Raw genomic sequence first — 17,937 nt, 5'->3', positions numbered from 1 at the left:
TCTGGAGTAGTAATACTCAAAATTTTCCCATCCACAATAATGACTCAAATTAACAACACCATAGTTTCAAATGTGAAAATTCCTAGATCTAACAATCTCTGGAATCCTACTGCAACCAGCGAAATCTACTTCACCTAGATCGTAAATTACATTACAAACTTATTTAAGATTTCTTCTTGAAACATTGAAGTAAATTATTGAAGCAACCTACACTAAATTAAATATGATTCTAAACATAGAAACTGAGCAAGGAAAATAGAAACACATAGGACACCATTATTATTGGATAATAGTCCCCAGAAAAGCCCAATGCAGGAAAACCAGTGCAGCAATTTTGAGGGTTTTATTATTATGCAGGAGAAAATCTGAGTATAATTCTAGGATGCTCAACTAGCAATCCAATACAGAGAGAATACTGGACAAAAAGAATGGTGAAATGATCTCACCCAGTCACTGGGAGAATCAATGACTGATCCTGCTGAACTGGAGGCTTTGGGTCACCCTCTGCGTGGCCTCTGCGCAGAATTGTGTCACTCTCGATAGTTTCTGTGTCACCCCTACTGGGTATTATGCTGCCTCTCTTCTGGATCCTCTGTTGGTTGAGAAAATCGATCTTCTGCCTCCCAGACTCACACCCCGACTCCCGACAACTAAAACTCGACTTCCCTTAGCAGGAAACTCGACTTCCCCTCAAGGACTACGCTGCCTCTGCATCAACACTGCATGGCCCAACGTTAGCCTTCTTCTGGACGTCTTTCTGTCCTCCCTATGCCTCGTACTCTCTGAAAATTCCTTTTTCTGGATTCTCACTGCCCCTTTGTTGCAAGAAATCTCCTCAATTGATTTTTCCTCTTGAGAACTTCTCACTTTAGAAAATTGATTTCCTTGATCTCTCAGTGTGTTTTCCAAATGATCTCAAGCCCCTTCTTATATCTTTCTGTTGGACAACCAACGACCTAGATTAAATTTTAATCAAAGGCTCAAATCGTTTTGGCTTAATCTGTGTCTTTTTTCTAGAAGTTTCTCCCATGATTAGATTAACACCCATTAATATTTTAATTTTCCTAAGTTTAGACTTAGGAACCCTATTAAAAATATTAGTTATTTTAATAAAATCACTTATGGGTGGAATTTCCAAAAACGCTTTCTGGGTTCTTTGGAAACATGTGCCCAAGCCTCCCTGCAAAATTTGAGGCTCAGAGCACATCCGATGCTACCCCAAATCAACATCAAACACATCTTTACCAGACATAAGCAACCAAATGATGCACATCATGTCCCTTACCAGTGCAAAATTGGTGATAAGATCAGGTTTTCTTTGCTGAGAGATTGTTTTACCAGTCATCAGTATCCAAAGCCTCTTTCATCCAGTGCCTACACTGTCATTAGGGCGACCAACTTCATTTAATTTTTTAATATAACATTATGTTCATTCATTCGTTTACTTGTGACAACTTCTCCTCCATACTAGGCTATAGAGCACGTCACTGCTCTGGTGCAACATTGTATTTCAGGGACCATGCTGACATTGAAGAAGCTTATGGGAAATTTAAACATCAACATTACTGCACTCAAATTCACACTAAAATTCAATCAAAAGTGAAGTGGCAAACTGATTACCTGATAAGGTGGTCCACAATTGATAAAATCATCCACCATTGATAAAATCCACTTTCCTTGGCTGCTGGCATAGGCAGGTTTCTCCTTTGCTCATCAGTTAGCTTTGCAGCTAGTTTAGCAGCCTCTGTTGTAGAAATGCAATCCACTTCATTCCCTCTCTTTTCCATGATGGACCTACCAATGCATCATCCACAAACTATTAAACACTAAAAGAGCTTGGGCCATGAGAACAAACAAGGTAAAGAATTTAATATGAAAGATACACAATGACCATGTTTAAGTTCTTGTCAAATGAATGTAAAAAGAATCATGAACATGCTCTTTAGTTTGAATAATCAAGTTATAAACTATATTTATATGGAACTGTAGTTTGCAAGTCTAAAGTCACTGTTATGCATGAGACTAACACTTCCAATAATAATTTACCTCAGTATTACATTGTGATAACATTGAAATTATCACAGAAAACCTCTGCTTCTGGATGGTTTAGCTTGAAAGCCTCCGCAGTAGGCTCGTCATACTCAATGGTCCACTTAGTGAAGCTCACCCATACAAAATCCCATAAAAAATTCAGTGGTGTAGTATTGAAGCAAAAGCAAGTCAATAATACGTCTAGAACTGTTTATGAATGACTTTTTCCAAAAGATGATATCCACTGACCCCATCTACAATATACATTTTATTAAGTCCAGAACAGTTGTTGAGAATTGTAAAATAGTGATGAAAAGACAGATAATGAAATATAGTAAAATTATTCAAATAGTTCATAACATACTGCCACACATGACTATGCTTTTTGACATCAAAGGATAACTTATATCACCATGTCCTTTTCACTTGTATAATTTTTACAGCCAAACATGCCTAAGCATCTTAAACCATTGGCAACAACAATCATCTACAGTCTTTATTGTCGTTATGTAGACTGATTTGAATTTATTGTTGCATATTATGAGTGCTCAAAGCCTGCATAAATAACGGGTAAACCATAGGTACCTGATTGTTCTAATCCATGTGACAAACCTCCACATCCAGCAAAGATGTCTAGTGTCGCAAGGTAGTTCTGATGAGAACTGTCCATTTTGTCTCCTGCAGGAACTTGCAGGAAGTTCCCCTACAATAGACTTTCCCTTCATCTTCACATCTCCCCTATCCACATGAGACTTGCCCTTTGCATCTGCCATACCTTTTGAGGAGCTCTGCTTAACAATGGCAAGCAACTGCAAACAGAACCCAGTCAATTTCATGCAATGCAGAGGTGCAATACAAATGCACTTCCCTGTTGACGAATTAGAGTGAAAGGAAGAGGGAACCCACACAAAATTAAAAAAGAAAAAGAAAAAAAACAACTTACTAACAAATACACCTTGCCCTAGCCAATGACAAGGTTCAAACTTCAAGCCTGGATGCTCAAAAAAGGCATGTTATGCTTGTACGTTCTTGATGAAGGAGAGCTGCCTACTCCCAAGGAGTCTTGGAAACCTCCAAGGGAGGGGAAGATAAAGATCAATTTGAATGGGATAACAAAAGAGAACCCTAGAAAGCATGTTGTGGAAGAGATCTCCTACTGGATCACGAGGGTCAGCTCAAAACAATCTCAACGAAAGGATTAGGGGTTATACAAACGAGCAAGCCAAAGTCAATTCCTTGATTGTAGAGATAAGAGTTTGCAAAAGCTTGGTTTCCAAGATATTGGAGTAGAAGGGGACTCTAAGATAATCATAAACACCAGAAAGGCAAGGCTATCCCCAAAATTGGAAGCTTTTAAAACAACTAATAGAAGTACTACCATATGACTAACAGATTGGGTGGCAAATCAGGCACTCAAGCTAGAAGATAGAGATCTGAGAGTACTTAAAAATTCAGAGATGAACAAAGAACAAAGCTGGGAGGGAATTTTGTAGATCTTAGGAGAGAATCTGAATCAAATCATATGCGGATAAAACCCATATCAAATAAGAAGGAATTGCCTTTGGTTTGACTAGCTTTGATAACCTTAGCATCACCTTGGCAATATGAAAGATTATCTTGTCCCCCTTGAAAGAGTACCACCTTTTAAATGAAACACAAATGCAATAATTAAGGTGGCACAAGGGTTGGCCCAAATATGAGGATATTGAGCATTAACTAGACCACCTGTATCACTGACTATGCCAACCTGTATCATTCACTATGCCAACTTGGACTAGAAGCAGAATAGGAGAATGAAAACATGGCCCCAACATTCCATCAGTTGTTTCCTGCACTCTTTATTTATACACCAAGATTTACCCCATATCTACCCCCACAAAATTCAGGATTTATATGGGATTAATATGGGATTGAGCAGAAGCTTGGTGACATCAATGGAAAGCTTAACAAGCAGCCAACAGACCAGTCTGATTCCACAAGCTTTGAGGAAGGATGTCTGTGAGCTGCTGGAAAGGGACAAGGAAATTCTAATAGAGCAATTGCAATTGGAAACCCACTATCCTGACCAAGTTAGTGGAGTGCACCAATATTTTTTTATTTTTTTAGTTGTGGTGAATCAGTGACACTGGAGCAATGTTGTGAACATTGCGATCGGGATTAAATCGGCGAGGGGAAAAATTGGAAAAAATCGTAAAAATGGGGAAAAAATCGGAACATACAAAAATATTCATTTTTTTTAATATCTAAAGCATCTACAACATAAAATAAATACATTGACACATAAATATGATAAAAGAACTAATATATAAGATGTGTAATATCATTTCTAGTGCTACATCACACATAACAATGAATAATGTCTTGAATAGTAAGCCCTGTCTCCTGAGTCCCAATTCAACCTCAAAATATCAACAAAAAATATAATAATGTATCTCATATCATGAGTCATAATGTCATATACAATGAAATGAACCAAATAACTAATACTACTAATTTTCTCTTCCCCTCTTGCGAGAAAATGCAATAGCTTTCCCTTTCCCTCTACATGTAGATGTTGGTGGAGTTGGCAGTGGACTCTGCTGTGCTTTAGAAGTTGAAGAACTAGGAGCTACAGGAGGTAGACCACGTCCTCTACTGGTGGCAGGGGTAGCTTGCGTAGGTGGTGTCACCTCCTCCTCCTCCTCCTTCGCCCCCTCTACGCCTTCCACTACCTCTTGCCCTAACCAATCATCGACAGACTCCATGAGAGGCCTCTCGGCCTCAACCTTCCATGTAGCAGTGGTGTCAATCCCATCCAATGAGATGGCCTCCATATCAGGTGTCCTCTCAAGTTGCCTCACCCACAATCGAAGATTGTAGTAGACGTAGACCATGTCATTAAGTTGTTGGGACTCCAACCTGTACAAAGATCATAAAATAATAATTATAAAAAAAAAATATTATTTAATGAATTCAAAAAATTAATTGGAAATTTGGAATATTTTAAATTTTAAGTTTAACCTGTTGCACTTCTTGTTGTGTATTTTTTCAAATATACTTTAGTTGCGCTCGCATCCTGAAGAGTTACATGTTTGGCTGAGGATTCGAATGGCAAGGTTTCACAGATGAGGTACTTTGGCATCATAGCTTCTCCACCATGCATCTACAACAAAATTACAAATAAGATAAACATAAGAAAAAAAATGAAATTTGAAAGTTGAAGCAAAGTATGAAGTTATGAACTTGAAGAAACAATGAAATTTGAAACAAACTAAAAAATACCTGGCATTTTAGTATTCCTATCAACCACAGTGATCTCAAAGCTAAATGTGCCACCTGCCATCTTGTATATCTCCATTTCTTTGGAGATTTCTGCACGTTTTGCTGGAGATGGCACCATCCTCTGAACACAGGTGAAGAATCCATCCATGATCTCAGCATCAAAACCCATAGGGGTAAGAAAATGTGGAGTTTAGGGAGATCCCTGCAGCATGAATGGGACGATGGAGTGTGTTGTTCCATCGTTCATCAATCACTTCCCATAGGAGGAGTTGTTTCTGAAACCCCTCATAACCTAAATAACCGGATTCGTCCTATAGGCCCCACGAATCTCGAATCCATCGTGTCCGACACGATTCTCTCAAGATTCGTGTCCAAAAACCATGACACGTCGTGTCCTATTTTGACACGTCGAATTCGACTGCGTGTCACGATTTTGGCTGCGTGTCCTGTTTTCCAGGACTCGTTAGGCGGCAAAAGTGACCTGCACGGGTATGGAAAGGCCACATTTGGTCATTACATCCACGCATATTTTCATTTGGCAAGCGTTTTGGCAGCTTAATGATCAAGTCTAGGCCCTAGTATTGATATGCTATTCATGGTAATGTTAAATTCTTAAAGTAAAAGTGACATTCTCCTTAATCTTCATTTTCATCCTTTTACTTAAATTTTTAACATTACCATGAAATGACTCAGGATGTTTGAGAGTGGTTCCGGCCTCATTGGATTTCATATGGAGAAAGTAGAATTTTAGATTTCATTCAAAATCCAGCAGACTTATCAGTTTTTCAGGATTTTAGGATTGGGGGATTGCAATGTTTCCATTGAATTTTGTCATGTATTAGGGTATGGAACTCGTATTTAATCAAGAGCACCAATCCCTCTATGTACCTTGATGTTAGTGACATTGGTTGTCGAACTCCTGTATCATGACCCTCCTAAAAATGTACGCATCACTCAAACAAAATCTTGACTTGACATGTTATGCTTGTTCTATCTTATGTTAATGCTTAAAGGGTGATATTAAGGACAAAGATCCCTATACAGATACAAAGGTAATGACAAAGATACCTCTGGATATTAATGCTTAGAGGGTGATATTAATGATAAAGATCCTGATTTTCCAACAAGACTAAAAAATTAGACATTTCTTGTGGTGGCAAGAGGGCCAAGCATAAGAAATAGATAATAGATTGACATGTATTTGAATTTTGTATGTACTATGCATGCTAATAGCTATAGATGAAGATCTATATTTGAAATCAATAAATTTGTATCATTAATTAAAATTTGTGTAAGAAAGATCTAATTTTTAATATATATATATATATATTTTAAATATATGTATATATGTATATATATATATATTTTTAATAAAATAATATATAACGAATCCTACGTGTCCTGTTCCGGGGGGTCAATGTGTCCGAATCCGACACCACGAATCCCGAATCCTACGAATCCCGAATCCCAGTGTCAGGTGACTTAGCTCATAACCCTTATCATCATAGTAGGCACGAATGGATTCTTTGGTCCTGTCCATGGCCTCATACAAGTAGCCCATTGCGGGCTTGTCACCATCAACTAATCGAAGAACCTTTACCAAAGTTTCAGTAATGTTGCACACCTCCTGCACTCCCGCCCAAAAGTTTTCCTGGTATGAAACTAATCTGCATATGGCCTCTCCCTCTGGTTTGCGGCAACTAATTGAAGAACCTTTACCAAAGGTTCAGTGATGTTGCACACCTCCTGCACTCCCGCCTAGAAGTTTTCCTTGTATGAAACTAATCTGCATATGGCCTCTCCCTCAGTTTTGTAACTAAATGTCAATGCAGTCCACTCATCTAAAAGAAACATTCTCTTCACATCCCACATAGAATTCAAGAGGGATCGAAGAGATATAAAACTGGTGGCAAACCGTGTAATGGCGGGGTGTACCAACTCCTTGTTGTTGGTGAATTTTTTCATCAAATAAAGCACATATGCATGATTATATATAAATTTTGTAATGCTTCTAGATGAGTCAACAATATCTTTGACAAAAGAAGTCTTTCCTATGTCCTCCAATATCAAATCAATGCAATGTGCAGCACAAGGTGTCCAAAATAAAGTAGGATGCCTCTCCATAAGCATCTTTCTAGCAACAATATAATTTGCAGCATTGTCCGTTATGACTTGGACAACATGTTCTACACCCACCTTCAAAATAAACACATCCAACAAATCACATAATAATTTTGCATCTTTGATATGTGCAGACGCATCAACGGATTTCATAAACATTGTCCCCTTGGGCCAATTAACCAAGAAATTTATAAGGCTTCTCCCTTTTTGATCGGTCCAACCATCTGACATCACAGTGCATCCTATGTGTGCCCATGATGCCCTAAACTCCTCCAATATTTTGGTGCAGTAAACCTTTTCATCTTGAAGAATGCGGCCTCTAAAGTCATCATAAGAAGGGACTTTGTACCCTAGGCCAACAATTGCAATAGCATCAACAATAGGCTGAAAAAATGAATTATTCCTTGCAACGTTGAAAGGAATATCACTCCAAAGAACAAACTTGCCCAACAACTTGTCAGCTTCTTCTTTTTCCTTTCTTTTAAACATTGAAGAGATAGATGGTTGTGAACCAGCGGTGGTTCTAGGAACAAAATATGATGAGGTAGCTACAGGTTTGGTTGTAGATATTGATGCTGAAGTAGAACCAGTGCCACTTTCATATTCACCTCTTAACACTCTCCCTGCTAGTTGCTTCCTTAAATCTGAATTGGACAGTTTGGCTTGCTCTAATTATTCCAATGATCTGAGAGCTCTTTGGATGATTTCTGGAGTTGTATTTTTGCAAGGCCCTACTTCATGTCCAAGGATTTTTGCAAGGTGATACTTCAATCTATAAACCCCCCCTTCATATGATGTCCACACAACTTGCAAGACAAGTTTGATCTATCAAACCCTCCATCATACTCACCAAATTCCCATAGAGTGTCCAGTTTCCTTGGCATGTTTGTCACTTGGTTGAACTCTTGAGTTTTAATGTAAGATAAAGTTTGAAGTTGAAACTTGAACCTATGGCACAAGAAGAATTGCAAGTTAAAAAAAAAAAAAATACATATATCACACAACACATTGAATTTTTGACAAAAAAAAACTTCAACTCAATCCAAAAATAATAGAAAAAATGCACATTCAAACTCAAACAAAAATGATGCAAAAAAATAAAGCACAAGAAGAAATTAAACTAATAAATCTAACAATCAAGTTTTCGCATTTTTTAATTAAAATGAACCCTCTCCACTCTATACAACAAAAATGAAAAGAAAAAAAAACACAATCAAATCCACTAAAAATCATTGATAATCAATGGGTTATAGAAACCCAAGCAAAAACAAGAAAAAACAAAAAAAAAATGGCCAAATTTGGTGCCCATACCTGGAAACCACAGTTTGCCGAAGAAATTTGGTCCAAACATGATTTTGTCTTGCTTGGGATGCCAAAATATTCCATTTTTCTCCTCCTCTGCCCTAGTAGTCACCTTCCTCTCCTCCTCAACTCTCAAACAAGACCGCTGTCTACAAAAAATGAGAAATAAAAACCAAGAAATCGCATTTAAAACACGTTGTTTCCGACCAAGGTGATTTTTCCCATCGAATCTAGATTTTTTGGAAAAAATCACGATGTTTTCACGATCTTTTCGGGGAAAAAAAAAACCCTTAAAAATCGCCTGATTTTATTGGCAAGCCAAAAAAATCGTGATTTTTTGAAAACATCGCGATGTTCGCAACACTGCATTGGAGTAATCTGAGCCATGGTAAATCAGTGACACATTGGAGTACTCTGGGCGAGGCCCAAGATCAAAATCTTCTGGCTGTGACAAACTTTGACATGAGTGAATATGATTTGAAAACTATTGAAAGCTGCACATTGCCCATAGGAGCTGCAAAGCGTCTCAAATCTGAAGCTGAGTCAGCTGTGGATGGACCAGTGAATAATGGTCTCAGTGCTGACGAGGAGTGCACATTGAGGTCACAGACAGAGACAACTAATTATATTGGCAATGCAGCTAGAACTGAGTGGCTGCCTCTTATATCGCTCCAGCGGAAATGAAACCCATTGCAGGTACATCATCAGCGCAAAAAACGCCATTATACAATCAGGATCTCCAAATGCAATTGCACAATGTTAATCTGCAGAGGTAGTACTCATGAGCTACACAACCTCATCAGCTTGGGATCTGCTGTCAATAATAATAGTAATATTGGTAGCAGCTCCACTCCAGGAATTTACACCAATATCTCCAATTCTCTAGCCATCAAAGGTATAATGGGGGCCAATCGCTCTGATTATAGTGCAGTCATCTTCGGTGAAAATTCTGAAGGATCCGCTGCTCCAAAATCCTTGACTTATGGAAAACATGCTAATGCCTCCAGAGTAGTTTGCAAGGATTAACTTACGCTACTTATCCCAGCAGCAACAACAGTAGCAATCTCCAGGTCTTGCCAAAGCTGCCTGTGATAATATGGCATATAACAATGGGATGGAAGCAAGGTCTAATCTCAAAGTAGCTCATGGCCCAATTTTCTAAGTTTTTGGTGATTCACAGGGCTAAAGTGCTGTGAGCAGGTTATAATTATCTATATTTGCATTATAATTTAATTTAAGGTCTGTCTTTAGGGCTAATACACTAGGCCTGGTTTGGAATGTTAAAGTTTCTCAGGCCTAATAGCTAGTGGGTATTAACAGCAAAGAGGACTTGTAGAGAAATCTGCAAGCCAAGTTGCCTGGAAATGCATTTTGTGGTAGCATTAGGTCTCCAAGCACATGAAATCGTTACTGTTAGTAGCTTCCTCTCTTTTTCTTGTTTGTAAATAATATCCTGATTTAATTGTGATAGAAACACTGCATTTCGTCCCTTCAGCTACAGCTTAAGGATATTATCTATACATATTTATGTACAAACGGTTTATCATCTCTAATGCCATAATGCCATTGATTGAATGTATACAGGAGCTATTTAATTTGGCTCTAGCTTTGATATCTTGGAATTATTCAAGCAACATTGATTAAAAGTTTCAAAGGAGTATGCTGCTTACCATTCCTTAATAATTTGCTTTATTCTGTGTACTTGATTTCAGCTGTTAAGAGGAGTAGAAATGAATATCTTTTATTTGTCTGGGAGCAAGAGCTATATGTAATAATTCCATAAGAGTCCATGAACTGATCATGGCATAAGCACTTTCAATTGACATAGCATATACATAATTCCATAAGAGTTCATGATCTGATCATGGCATAACCACATTCAATTTACATAGTATAGCTTAATTCTGTGTTGTACACCATTATCATGGTCTGTCTCTCTCTCTCAAACAAGTCATGCATCTATGTACGTAAACTATGGTTATGGCTATAACAGGCCTCTCTTAAATCCATACATAACATGGAAGGCTCAGTGTTTGGCATAAAGCCTAAGTTGCATGAAACGGGGAAACGGGTACGAGTTTCCGAAACGGGAAGCGATACGAAACGCGACCTCCCCAAATTTTGGAAACGGGGAAACGCGAATATATATATATATATATATATATATATAGAAAATATTTAAATATATATGTGTGTGTGTGTGTGTGTGTGTGTGTGTGTGCAATCATAAAGCATAAATGATACATTATAATTTATTACACTTAAACATTAAGATTTAATTTACATCACATTTACTCATGAATGATCACATAATGAAAATAAAAATATCGGAATATCCAAAAGCAACCTTTATTAGATATCCAAATCTCAAAATCAGCCTTTATTTATATTAATATATGAGGCTGCAAGTACAATAAAGACTATAAGGCTGCAAGAGAGAGATCCAAATCAGGATTTTCTGCATCCACATCCCATTCTTTAGAAGAACCACTGTTGTATTGGGAATCTCCTCCTACATAGTCGAACGACCTTAGTGCTCTTGATTAAATACACGTTTCATACCCTAGTACCCTACATGATTTTGATTATTGGGAGTTTCCCCTGCATAGAGGGCTTGGTTCTCTTGATTAAATAGAAGTTCCATACCCTAGTACATGATAAAATCCAATGGAAACATTGCAACCCCCTCAATCCTGAAATCCTGAAAAACAAATAAGTCTACTGGATTTTGAGTGAGATCTAAAATTCTACTTTCTCGATATGAAATCCAATGAGGGCGAAACCACTCTCAAACATCCTGAGTCATTTCATGGTAATGTTAAAAATTTAAGTAAATGGATGAAAATGAAAAATAAAGGAGAATATCACTTTTACTTTAAGAATTTAACATTACCATGAATTGCATGTCAACACTAGGGCAAAAATTCACTTTTATAACTTTAGACACACATCTAGAAAATTAAAAAACAAATTTGAAAAAAACAAAAAATTAAAAAAAAAACACAATTCAATTGGGAAACGCGGGCGGGCTGTACGGCCTGGAAACGCGTTTCCGGCCGTACGGTCGTACGGCCGGAAACGCGTTTCGGGAACGACCCCTAGGGCCACGTTTCCTGCAACTTAGCATAAAGCTCATGAATTCAGTGAGACGCCGCGTAGCTAAGCATGAGAGATGCTGGTACGTTATCATCAAATTAAAAAATAATAATTAAAAATAATGCCGGCTGAATATTGTCGATATCTTTTTGGTTAGCCAAGGTGTTGAGGTAGAAATTTCAAGGAGGAAAGGCGGGCTCCCGGTAGCTCTGTATATATAAATTGACCAGGGAAAAAGGCTATTGTGTATTAGTGAGGCTATCGTTAAATTTACGATCCTTTCACTGTCCAAATATAGGTAATTTACAAGAACTCTCCGAAAAAGATTGCATGGACTAATTACGAAAACAGCAATAGTAACTAATAAATGTAGAGCACAGAAACCTAATTTGAACCGATCCTTCTCGCCATTTACAGGTACTGTTCTCTCAAATATTCTCGTGGGTTCTCTTGCATGGTTTAAACATAGATGGAATTCTGGATCGTGAAACATTCCAATTTATGATTCTAGGCAAGATTCTGCATGTTGCATAATGTTCAGGCTGGTTCACACAATCATGGCCGAAACATTCCAGTTTAAAACACTCCAATTTATAATTCTAGGCAAAATTCTGCATGTTGCATAATGTTCTGGCCAAATACATTCCAATTTATGATTCTAGGCAAAATTCTGCATGTTGCATAATGTTCAGGCCAAATATACCGGATGACATGTAATTGGCCCCAATTACATGAAGCCAACCCTATTTATACAGGACTGGAACCCTTGTGGTGTGTACAAAATAACAGTCACCAAACCCTTTAAACTTTAGTACAAAATAAAACACTAGACAAAACCTTCAAAATATAAAATAGCTTGTTTAATTTATACGAGAAGCAGTCTTGACACAAAGTCACAGTTACATAGAACTGATGCAACAATTAGATTCAAAATCTTTTTTCATCCCTGTTCAAAATTTTTGACATATAAATTCTTTTAAACTAAACTTTCATGTTCCATATTGGTCATCATTTTTGACAAATTTGAAAATGGTTTAATCTAGAAACTAATATCTATTGATAACTACCTTCCATCATTATTCTGGAACTTAACAGAAATTTCCATTGATATCAGAAAATTTCTATCATGGAAGGATTGCTTCCCAAAAAATGAGGGTGAGGAAGAACCAAAACTGAGTGGGAAAATGAAACAGTAAAGAAGAAAATTTCGATTAGGACATCACTCTATTCCTTACCAGAACAGAGAAAGGAGAAGAGGGCATTTAACATAGCTCAAGGTAAAGTTCTTCCCGATCTATGTTATCACTACTTCGTATCTAGCTATTTGAATGGCCAGACAGATTAGTAAGGCTGGCCTCAGATTCAGCCCTCTTATTTCAACTACTTCAATTTAGCTATTTGAGTGGCCAGACAAATTAGTAAGGCTGGACTCAGATTCGGCCCTCCTATTTCAACCATTATTCCCCATTCGGTAGGAACAAATATTATTCTCTAATTACGCATTAGGGTAAGAGCCTTGTCTAAGTGTAAAATTAGGGTAAGCAGATTCAAGAGTTGGGCATTGCCTTTCAAATCAGGAGGATAAATTGGAAAAGGGAGTATAGCATTTATCCCAGGAGCAGCGTTTATCTCATCACAACAAAGAATCTGAAAAGTATCAAAAACAACTTGCCTAATTACTATTTACCATTGTAACAGAGCACAAAATGATCTTGTGAGTACAACGAGAAACCAAATCCACACAACATTCCAGCATAGGCCTCATCTTTCTTGAGATCCCTCATCAAAATTTACTCATAATTCTGCCAAATTTTCATTTTTTTTTTACTAATTTCACCAGATTTAACAAATTCTTTCACAAAAATATCTAGAACTCAAATCTAAACAAAAGAAAAACAGGAATAGGCAAAAGTAAATTATTGTGTTGGATTGGATGACTGAATTTCCATCCTATAACCTATGTCCATAAATTATTGTATTGCGATGTTGCCATCGTATAATATATGTATCCATGAGTTATTGTATTGTGATGGATTAATGTGTTGCTATTGTCTAATGGATATAATATCCTGACCATAATCCTGTATATTGATAATGTGATAGTTATTAACGGGAAGACCAAATTTAACTTGTACATGGTATGTAAATGCAGGTGTTAGTAAGAGATTCAATACTACCCTGTGAGATCTCTCTACTGGGTAACCTTCGGAAAGTGAAGGTACGTATATACCAATTTGATAAAGGGGAAATAACCATATTGGATAAGTTGCTTAAGAGCGCTTCTGCTCTTGAAATAATGGAAGTGGAATTACCATGTTTATCCAAAAGGCAATCGGCTGTTGGGACAACTTCTTCTGTAAAGAAGGAAGCAGATACCTTTCTGAAAAAGCTATTGTATCTGAATGAAAGTGCTTCAACTCGAGCAAGAATATGTGTGAGCTTTCAGAATTTTGAATGAAAATATGCAGCATACAGAAACTCCAAAAGGCTCTCTGCCATCCTATAGTCCATGTCTTAAGTGTTGACCTCCTTGTTGCCATGGCTAAGGAGCGGTAAAACATTTTAGGTAATCTACATCTCTATTTAGTTATGTCTGACGATAAAATATTTCTTACATATGTTAGCAGATCAATCTCTGTTTCCTGATGTACCGTTGGATGCATTACAGTGTGAATGTCTGGACTTCCGGAAAATTTTTGTCCATTACAAATCAAATAGCATGGTGTTATCAACTATATGGGTTGCATTTCACCTAATTCTTTGGCTGACAATATTGTTTTCATGGGTTGTTAGTTTCTCCTCGACGAAAAGCCGATTTAAAAAAGCAATGTAACCTCTTCCGGAATACTTTATTGCCATTAAAGCTGGTCTTTTCAATTAAAGCTGGTCATTTCATAAAGAATTTTGTTAGTAAATTTTTTTTCAAAGCATTTCATGTTTTGTAAACATTTTTTTTATATGGTTTTAATTTATTATTTAGTGGAATAGTATGATTATAAAGGAAATGTTGTTATTATATAAGTGTTATATAAAATAAGATAATATAATTGTATTTATGTCCAACTAATGACTACAAAGTAGGTTAAAGGCACTGTTGAGTATGATGATGTCTATGAAATGCGGGAGAACTAGACAGTTTCCTATAAAAATTACAATGCATGAATATAGAAGGTACAATGCAGGAACATAAGAGATACAATGTATGGAATGCCCTGATGAAGAGGATCAGACCCATCTCTCCTAACATCCGAGATTGACTCAAGAGCACTGAAAAAATTTCCACAAAGTTTGCTGGCCTGATGAATGGTCAATGGGAGGTACGGACTGTCCACTAACTCGTTGTCTGGGGGAGTTTGTGCATTGCTGAGGTTTGGAGGACCTAGTTCGTCTCCCAGGGACGGATCTGAGACGATTTAGCTGTTGGGGTCTCGTGTGGCGAGGTGAGGTCCCACGAATCCTCATTGGTCTACAGGGTAGATATGAAACGATATCAATAGTTCTCTTTGTGCCTTTATCTAAAGGTAGTACCCTGAAAAATGTCGTGATCCTTTGTGTGGGGTCTGGTCTGATGGGAGGCTGAAGAATATGTGCTCGAAACCTAAGAGCCTCCAGCATATATAGGGCCAAACATCTCTGATCGGGATACCTGAAAAAATCTGCGAGGGTCTGAGAGTCTCTGAACAAGCAATGAAACCTTCCTCTGATCTCATAGTAATTAATTTTGAAGTTTAGTTTAAATATAGTTAAATTAAAGTAAAAAACAATAAAGAAATAAATATTTTATCAAATAATTTATATTAATAAAAGTTACAACTAAAAAATGGATAATTATACTTTATCTTTCTTCTTGAGAACAAAATTCTTTTAATTCACTCTTTGGATCAAGCTATTACAAAATAAATAAATAGTGTTTAACAAATCTTGACCAATCAATGCTTTGGATAAGTGGTTGTCATTTATTTTTTTGAGGGTACAATTCTTCAACTAAACCAAATCATTACATAATAAGATTTAACTAAACCACCATCCACCTTACCTGACATTCACTGGGCAAGATGAAACCATTCATGGTTCGTGGTTCCAACCTACTTGGTGATAGTTTGGGTCACTTACATTTAATTTTGTAGCAACCATATCTTCCATTGACCTAATCCAGTGAAATAAGAAATAGAAGTTCCCATTGATCCAAAACTCTAATATGTTGGTTTAGAATTTGGGCAAAATATTAACATAACTAAAAGTTCTATTGCATTTTTATTACAAAATTGTCACTAGAAAAAGATTTATTGCCTATGAGATTAACTTGTATTTAAACATTAACATAGCATGTAATTGAATGATCAATGACTAGAACTTTAATTAACAATTCAATATGGGTTGGTTTAAAATTTGGGCAAAATATTACCATAACCAAAAATTCTATTGCATTCTTATTAAAAATTTGTCACTAAAAAAAGGTTTATTGCGTATAAGATTAACTTGTATTTAAACCTTAGCAAAGCATGTGGTGGAATGGTCAATGACTAATATCTTTTAATTCGTTACTAAACCATCAATGATTTATGTGTTTTGATTTCTTTATATATTTGTATATATTTTGATTTCTTGTTTCACATAACGGTGATGAGAGTATTGTCTTGCAATTTAAATTATCACCAGATTATTTATTTATGATCATGGAGAACTAGGAACCAGTGTTAGGCTACATTCCTGGCTTTCACATCTTATCGAGGGGTTGGTTGTTCCTCGAAGTGAGGCAGGATGTGGATAGAGATAAACTGTTGGCTTCTAATTGGCGCTGGGGAAAACAGGTTTAGTCTTGAAGCGTTGGAGAATTGATTTTGATGCTAGGAGAGAGTCGCTCAATCTGCATCAAGTGCAAGTTCTTTTTCCAGGCCTTCCAATATTTTTATGGAACCACTCTTTCTTCAAAGCCTTAGGAAACAAGCTAGGCCGATTCATTGGCTTGGAGGAAAATTGGGATAAGAAACTGCACAGACGATGTACAAAAACGTTGGTGGAGTTATATTTAAGAGAAGGATTGTTTGAAGAAGTCACGATAGAGATGAACAAGAGTAAATGGTTCAAAAAGCTAGATTATTGGAAGTTTCCCTTCCATTGTTTCACATGCAGAGAATTGGGCCATCTAGCTTAGGAGTGCTCACTGGCCAATCAAGAAGTCGCATAGAAAAGGAGGACGAAGAAGGTCTAGGTGAGAAAGCAACTAAGGAAACTTGCGCGACCCCTATAGAGGGACCTTCACACTTGGAAGAAGGTAAGGCAGAGGCGAAAGGTGGTGAAGAACAACATGCAATTAGCACGTTGAAGAAGCCAACCAACTACGAAGGTTTTGTAGCCTCTGGGATGGATGTTGTGGAAATTCTTACACTGGAATCCTATTGCAACAATTGGTATTATTTATTTTAATTATAAATTAATTATCAATTTATCTGTTACGACAAATATCAAAATAAACACACTGTAACATTCACAAATAAATTTTTGAGGAAAAAATAAAACGTTGGAAGTTGAGAAATGTTAGCACACACACATAAAAGTAACACAATTATTTTTGGACAAAAGTCCTCAAAAAAACCCAACTTAGGAAAACTGGTGCAGTAGTTGAGGGTTTTTGTTATTATGCACCAGTGAGAAATTATGAGTACAACTGGATGCTGAAATCTGGCAATCGTACAGAGAAAAACATTGGCAAAAATCTAGTGAGGAGATTTCCTCACCCAACAGAGGAATCCGGCTTTGAAGACTGACCTCTGTAACCTTCTACGAATTGCCTTGCATCACCCTCTATGTGGGCACTACGCAAGGTCTAATATGTACGACCCGGATCTCAAATTGATCTGCCTCTTTTGCTTGCTTCTAACTTTGGAAATGCTTCTCCTGGCCTTTGCAAAATTCTTCTGCAAATCGAACTACCTCTAGAAGCTACTGTGCAGTGCATGCGTTGGCTTCTCTGTGGTTCTTCTGCCTCTCTACAAATGCACTCGCTGGATCTGGAAAACTTCCTCTAGCCTCATTGTCCCTGCCTCTCACTAACTTCTTCGATCTCTGGCTCTCTTCGACCACTGAAGACTGCTACTCTGGAAATCAATCTGCCAAGGAAATTGA

The 17,937-nt window shown here is 37.1% G+C and overlaps 1 protein-coding gene across 1 annotated transcript in view; it reads left to right on the top strand.

The window, feature by feature from the left end:
- LOC149144574 (F-box/FBD/LRR-repeat protein At1g13570-like) overlaps positions 1–14,673 on the top strand; it is a 46,170-nt gene extending 31,497 nt beyond the window's left edge. Inside the window, exon 2 of the mRNA XM_089449195.1 lies at positions 13,964–14,673. Coding sequence (XP_089305321.1) covers positions 13,964–14,269 — 306 coding nt within the window. The 3' untranslated portion in view covers positions 14,270–14,673. The remainder of the gene's footprint in view (positions 1–13,963) is intronic.
- Positions 14,674–17,937: the final 3,264 nt, after the last annotated feature.

This window comes from Pinus tabuliformis, chromosome X, assembly GCF_031772625.1.
Source record: "Pinus tabuliformis cultivar Carrire ecotype Pingquan chromosome X, CPIR1, whole genome shotgun sequence".
Taxonomy (NCBI): domain Eukaryota; kingdom Viridiplantae; phylum Streptophyta; class Pinopsida; order Pinales; family Pinaceae; genus Pinus; species Pinus tabuliformis.
Note: the sequence above shows the minus strand (reverse complement) of the source record. Positions and strands in the feature narration are given on the sequence as shown.